At 56.6% G+C, this 5,816-nt stretch overlaps 1 protein-coding gene across 1 annotated transcript in view; it reads right to left on the bottom strand.

Moving 5' to 3' along the window:
* The window catches only part of FBLIM1 (filamin binding LIM protein 1), a 20,583-nt gene extending 16,889 nt beyond the window's left edge, over positions 1-3,694 (bottom strand). Inside the window, exon 1 of the mRNA XM_014447018.2 lies at positions 3,658-3,694. Within this exon, the coding sequence (XP_014302504.2) occupies positions 3,658-3,694 (37 nt within the window). The remainder of the gene's footprint in view (positions 1-3,657) is intronic.
* Between the last annotated feature and the right edge of the window lie 2,122 nt (positions 3,695-5,816).

Below are 5,816 nucleotides of genomic sequence, written 5' to 3'. Positions count from 1 at the left end.
TAGCCACTTTCCCAGGAGACAGAGAAACACAGCGACAGATCTCTGAACTGTCCTCAGGCCTGAAGAGATGATTTATTACCCTGCCCTCACTCCCCACCAGCCAGCTCCCAGCACAACCCACACCCACAACCCACAGAGTCTTGTGATGTTGCCCCATATGGTCTGGAACCTACACACCATTGAGGAGTCAAGTTTTTCAAGCATACGCTCCCGTCTCCGCATTGGCCAATTCAGTACTAACTATTTTTCTTTCTATGCAAACTCCTGCTCATGTGTGTCTCTGGGCCAGTGCGGGCAGGCAGGCCGAATCGAGGGTTCCGGTAACAGGGCCACTCTGCGATCCCAAAGCAGAAACAGCAGCTGCCGTTTGTGGGGCTCCCATGAGCCGGTGCCTGGCCTCCAGACCTCCTTGCCGTTTGATCCCCAGGAAAGCCCTGTGAGGTGGGACTGCTTTATTCATGCTTCACAGACAAGGAAACTGAGGCTCAGAGAGGCTCCAGGCTGCACAAGGGGCAAGTGGCAGAGCTGGATTCCAACCCAGACCAGTAGCCCCGGGTGCACTGCTCTGCGGGTGCCAGGGCTGCGAGGCTGCCACCCTTCAGACTGGGGAGCGGAGGCCTGGAGAGGCGACCAGGGAGGGAGAGTCAGACCTCAGGAGCCTGAGCCTCTGGCCAGCTCCTTCCTGGCTGAGCAACAACGCCTCCCGCTTTGGAGTAAGATCCCCTGGCCTGGCTGGTGTTTCCAATGGTTAGAGTCCTCAGGACTCTCGAATGTCGGCCCGTACACCGAAGGCTCGTGGGTTTGCGTCCAGTCAAGGGCACACACCTGGATTGCAGGCCCGGTCCCTGGCCCTAATCAGGGAGCATGTGGGAGGCAACCAATCGATGTATCTCTCTCACATGGATGCTTCTCTCTCTCTGTCTCTCCCCCTCCCTCCAAATCTGAAAATCAATGGAAAAATATCCTTCCGTGAGAATTAACCAACCAATCAAACAAACAAACAAACAAGAGAACAGCTTCCCTCTGGCGGAGGGAGATGGGAATGACTGTGGGAGGAAGGTGAGACCCAGGGGTGTTCAGACACTTTTGGCTGTAGAACCCCCTTTTCAAGTGCTCTGGGGCCCAAAGCTTTTATTTATTTATTTTTTTAAAAATATATTTTATTAATTTTTTTACAGAGAGGAAGGGAGAGGGATAGAGAGTTAGAAACATCGATGAGAGAGAAACATCAATCAGCTGCCTCCTGCACACCTCCTACTGGGGATGTGCCCGCAACCAAGGTACATGCCCTTGACCGGAATCGAACCTGAGACCTTTCAGTCGGCAGGCCGATGCTCTATCCACTGAGCCAAACCGGTTAGGCTCCAAAAGCTTTTAAAACAGAAAATGCAGCTGCCCTCCTTCATCTCCATGATACCCTCCAAGCCACCTCACTGCACCCCATGGGGGGGACCATAAGGCACCAAAGGGTTGATTTGGGGCCTTGTCCAAGGTCACCCAGACTCTGGGACCCAGGCACCCTCACATCTGCTCTGGGCTGAGACTGGCTCAGGATGAGGGAAGGTCAGAGGGGAAAGTGGGGGGTCCAGCTGCCACCACTTACCTGCCGCCCAGCACCCCTGGCCACCTGTCTCACCTCTGCCGCCGCTCCCAGGCGGAGGAGCGTCCTGGCCCAGGGTCCCCCGCCCCACCCCAGGTGTCAATGTCACCTCGGCAGGTGCCAAGCTTCCTGCAATGGAAACCCAGGAAGTGCGCTGAGCGAGAACACACGCCCTTTGTCCGCCGGCTCAGAGGCCCCGCTCCCCTCCTCCGTGCCTGCCAGCCTCGGACCAGCTTTCTTCCAAGCAGTTGATGAAGGGGCTCCACCTTCTATTAGGGCTCAGGCAGCTGAGACGCTGGGTGGCAGGGAAGGGTAGGAGAGAGGTGTGGGGGCAAGACCCAAAGCAGGGGGGGGCGCTGGCTGCTGTCCAGTCTGCGGGCAGCACGGCACCTGCTGCCGCCAGCAGGAGGAGGGCTTTGGTCCAACAAGCGTTGATGGGCACCGACTAGGAGCTCGAGGGAATCAGGTCAGACACAATCCATCCTTGTCCCCATGGAGCTTACGGAGAGGTGGGGGCGATCAACACGTAATACCAATTAATGTAATTACCGGTGGTGACGGGTGCTCTGAGGGGATGAACAAGGTGCAGGTGAGGGTAGGGGAGGTCTCTGGGGGGGAGGGGGCGGCTGACATTTAAACGGAGATGAGGAGTCGAGAAGGTCAGGGAAGGGGAGGCAATAGGGAAAACATGGGCTTTGAGGTCAGACGTAGGCTTAGCTCCCAGCTCTCTGGTGCTGGCTGTGACCTTGACCAAGTCCTTCCCACTGCAAGGCTCCCTCTCCTCACCTGTCACATACGGGAGCTGGGCTGCACGCCCTGCAGCGGGGACGTGAATGCTTCCCTTAGCAGAGCCGCCGGGCACAGAGGCCTCACGCGTGGTGGGAGTCCCACTCCGTGAATGTGGCACTGGCTTTCTCCCATCGCCCTCTCCTGGTTCCGGAGCTCTCCGCCCACGTGGTCCACAGGCTCTGCAGCTAGATCCCTGGACAGGGACAGGGTTCCTGCGCTTCAGTCCTCGGGGCCCAGAGGCTGAGGAAGGGAAGCGTCTGTTCAGCTGCCCTTCCCCTTGACATGCTCTGCTGGGGCCAGGTCAGAGCAGACGCCAAGCCCAGCCTGGCATGCCCAGGTGTGCGGCTGCAGGAAGCTGTACATCCGGGTCAGGTGGGGCTTACCCACAAGTTAGCCAACAGCCCCCCTCCACCCACCCCACGTCTCCCCAACCAGGTAAAAGTGTGTTTCTTTTGCTTACGGTGGAATAGTGATGAAGACGGGTGAGACTCTATGGGTCTGGATCACCCCCTTTTGGCAAACTCTGCACCTTTATCACCGCCTCTGAGAAGCCTGCCCTGATTCCTCTAGGTAGGCTTAGGAGTCGTCTCATCCCATGGCTATGTCCCCAGGCTGTGGGGTTGTACTAACATGCTTTCCCCACAGAAGGGGGACAGGGCTGTGTCTGATGACTCTCCAGCACCCAGCTCAGTGCTTGGCATATGGGAGGGGCTCAGTAATTCCTACAAAATGCACAAGTAGGTCTTAAGCAGCTGATATGCAGATCACGTGAGAAGTCTGTAAAATGTAGTGAGCTGGGCTTTGGGGTCAGACCCACTTGAATTTGGATCTTGGCTCCCTCACTTATTAGCGCTGTGACCTAGAGCAAGTCACTTAATCTCTCTGAACTTGAGTTTTCTCCTGGGGAGAAAACAGTAATCAACTCCTGACAAGGTTGTTCTGAAGGCTGGGGGGTGTGGGGCGGGGAGATAATGCAAGAAAAATGCGCAGCATGGGGTTGTAACTCCTCAAGGAGAGTTGCCTATTGACAGCTCTCTGCAAGTGAAATGCAAATGTGCTCATCTTTCTCTGCCTGGGTGGGGACACACACCGCCCCCCCCCACCCCGCCCGCCCCCATGGTTCCTCGGTTCCTGCTCCATCACCTGAGCCAATGCCTCCTTCCCTGTCTCCTTACTCACATCAGAAAGGTGTGGTTGAGGCGGAGTTCCAGTCCCTTCTGGGGTGAGGGGCACTAGAGGCCGGTCAGGCTCTGGGTTAAGTGCCCTACCTCCATCAGAGAGTAACTTGCTCAAGGTCACGTCCATTAGTAAGCTTCATTCAAGCCCAGGTGGTCCACCTCCAAACCCCTTCACTGAACAGGTCAAGTTTATAATAAATGTTCAGAAACCCAGGGGTCCTAACTGGGCCACAGTGAGAGCCTCAGCGATAGATTTTGCTTGGCTGACTCCCTCGGTCCATCCAGGCCTCCTCAGTGAAGCCCTCTGTAGAAGGCAGCTTCTAGGGTGGCTCCCGGGGATCCCCACTTTCTGCCAAACCCTTGTATAACCCCCTCCTCTCAAGGGTGACTTGCTTCTAACCAACAGAACACAGCAAAAACAGTGGGAGGTTACGAAAAGATGGTGACTCTGTCCTGCTGTTCTCTCTCTCCCTCACTTGCTTGGTTGCTGGAGGGAAACCAGCCAGCAGGTTGTGAGCTGCCCTATAGAGAGGCTCATGGGCAAGAACTGAGGGAGCCCCCTGCCCAACAGCCACAGGGGAAACCGGGGCCCGAGGCCCAGTAGCCCAGGAGAAAGTGAATCCTGCCAACAACCATGGGAGTGAGGTTGGGATTGGAACCTTCCCCAATCGAGCCTTAGGATGACATCACAGCCTCCACCAACATCTTGACCGCGGCCTGTGAGAGACCCTAAGCCAGAGGACCCAGTCAAGCTGCACCCTGATTCCCAACACACACAAAAAGTGAGACAATAAATGTCTGTTATTTTAAGCTGCTTTGTTTTGGGGTCATTTGTTATGCAGCTGTAATTAACAAAATACCCTCCCTAGCCCTGTAGCCCCATCACTCTATCCCCTTACCAGATGTTCAGTAATTATTTGTGAATGAATAAATAAAGGAATGCGGGACACCCTGAGGGACAATGCTATAGCTCAGAAAAGCCAGAAGTGTGTGTGTGTGTGTGTGTGTGTGTGTGAGGGGGCTGAGGAGGGAAGTGGCTGGCTCGCCCCAATCCCAGCTGCCCCAGGGGTTGCCATCATGCCCACATAGCAGGGAGTGGGCGCTCTGGTCTCCCACCTCCTTAGGATGCTGGTCAGGGCCCAGGCGTGGGCTCTCGAGGTCTCTGCAGGATCAAGTCCCAGAGTCATGCCCCTGCTCCAGGCCACCCCTTTGCATCTCCCCTGCCCTCTGGACGTCAGCCCTATTTCTCTTTGTTTGGAATGTAGATTTGCTAAATGCCTCTCTTGAGTGATCTAATGTTTATACCCTTGTTGGACTTTTCACAAAAATAATTGAGTAGATAAGAAAAGAATCCCATTCCAGCCCACGTGGCCCAGGTTTTGTTTGGAAAATGGTCCCTGTGCCCATAAAAAGGAAAGGACCATGAGTCCAGTCCCTCCCAGCCTGTCCCCTCTGGGTGCTAGGCTATACGGGGCCAGAAGGTCAGGGAACCTTCCAGCAAAAACATCAGAACAGTTGGAACCTGGTGCCCAGTCTGGGTCCAGCAAGGGGCTGGCCCTGTGCCCACCTAACTGAGCCATTTCCTCCTAGATGGGGACAAGTTTCCTGCCCAGAGGGAGCTGAGCGCACTCCCAGGCCGAGGGGGCTGGGTCCTATATTGGCGGTGGAGGGACCCATAGCCTTGTCCCCACCTCAGCTACTCTGGGGCCAAGAGGCCCCTTCTGGGGGCAGGACAAAGCAAGGGGTCAGAGGTGGGGCTCAAGCTGTGAGTTGGGTGGCCACTCCTGGAGGAGGCAGCTGGAACCCCCCATCCAGCCTGGGCCAGCCTGCCCTGTGTCCCAGGGGTCCCCCAAGGTGGAGGGTGGAAAATCCTAGGCCGGACTGTCTGCTCCAGTGCAGCCTTTGGGTGACCGTGGCGTCCTTTGCTGAGAAGCCAGACCCGTCGGAGCCAGGAACCCTCCAAGAACCTTCTCCAGCCTTCAATCCCCAGAGCTGCCTCACCACCCCTTGGAAGCCCTGGCTGCCCCCCCCCCCCCACATTTCCTTTGCCCCATGGGGCCCCTGCTGGGAAAAAAGCCCCCCCTCAGTCCCCAGGGAGCCAAAGCTGCCCTGGGGGGGCTGGGGATCTGGGCCAGGAAAACATGACTTGCGAAGGGAGCCCCAGGCTACCCCCGGAAAAAAAGGGGGGCCAGAGCCACATTCCCAAAACCTACCCAAGAAAGGGCCCTGCCATATTTTTCATGCCCCCC

The sequence above is a fragment of the Myotis lucifugus genome, unplaced genomic scaffold, assembly GCF_000147115.1.
Source record: "Myotis lucifugus unplaced genomic scaffold, Myoluc2.0 scaffold_604, whole genome shotgun sequence".
NCBI classification, from domain to species: Eukaryota; Metazoa; Chordata; class Mammalia; order Chiroptera; family Vespertilionidae; genus Myotis; species Myotis lucifugus.
Note: the sequence above shows the minus strand (reverse complement) of the source record. Positions and strands in the feature narration are given on the sequence as shown.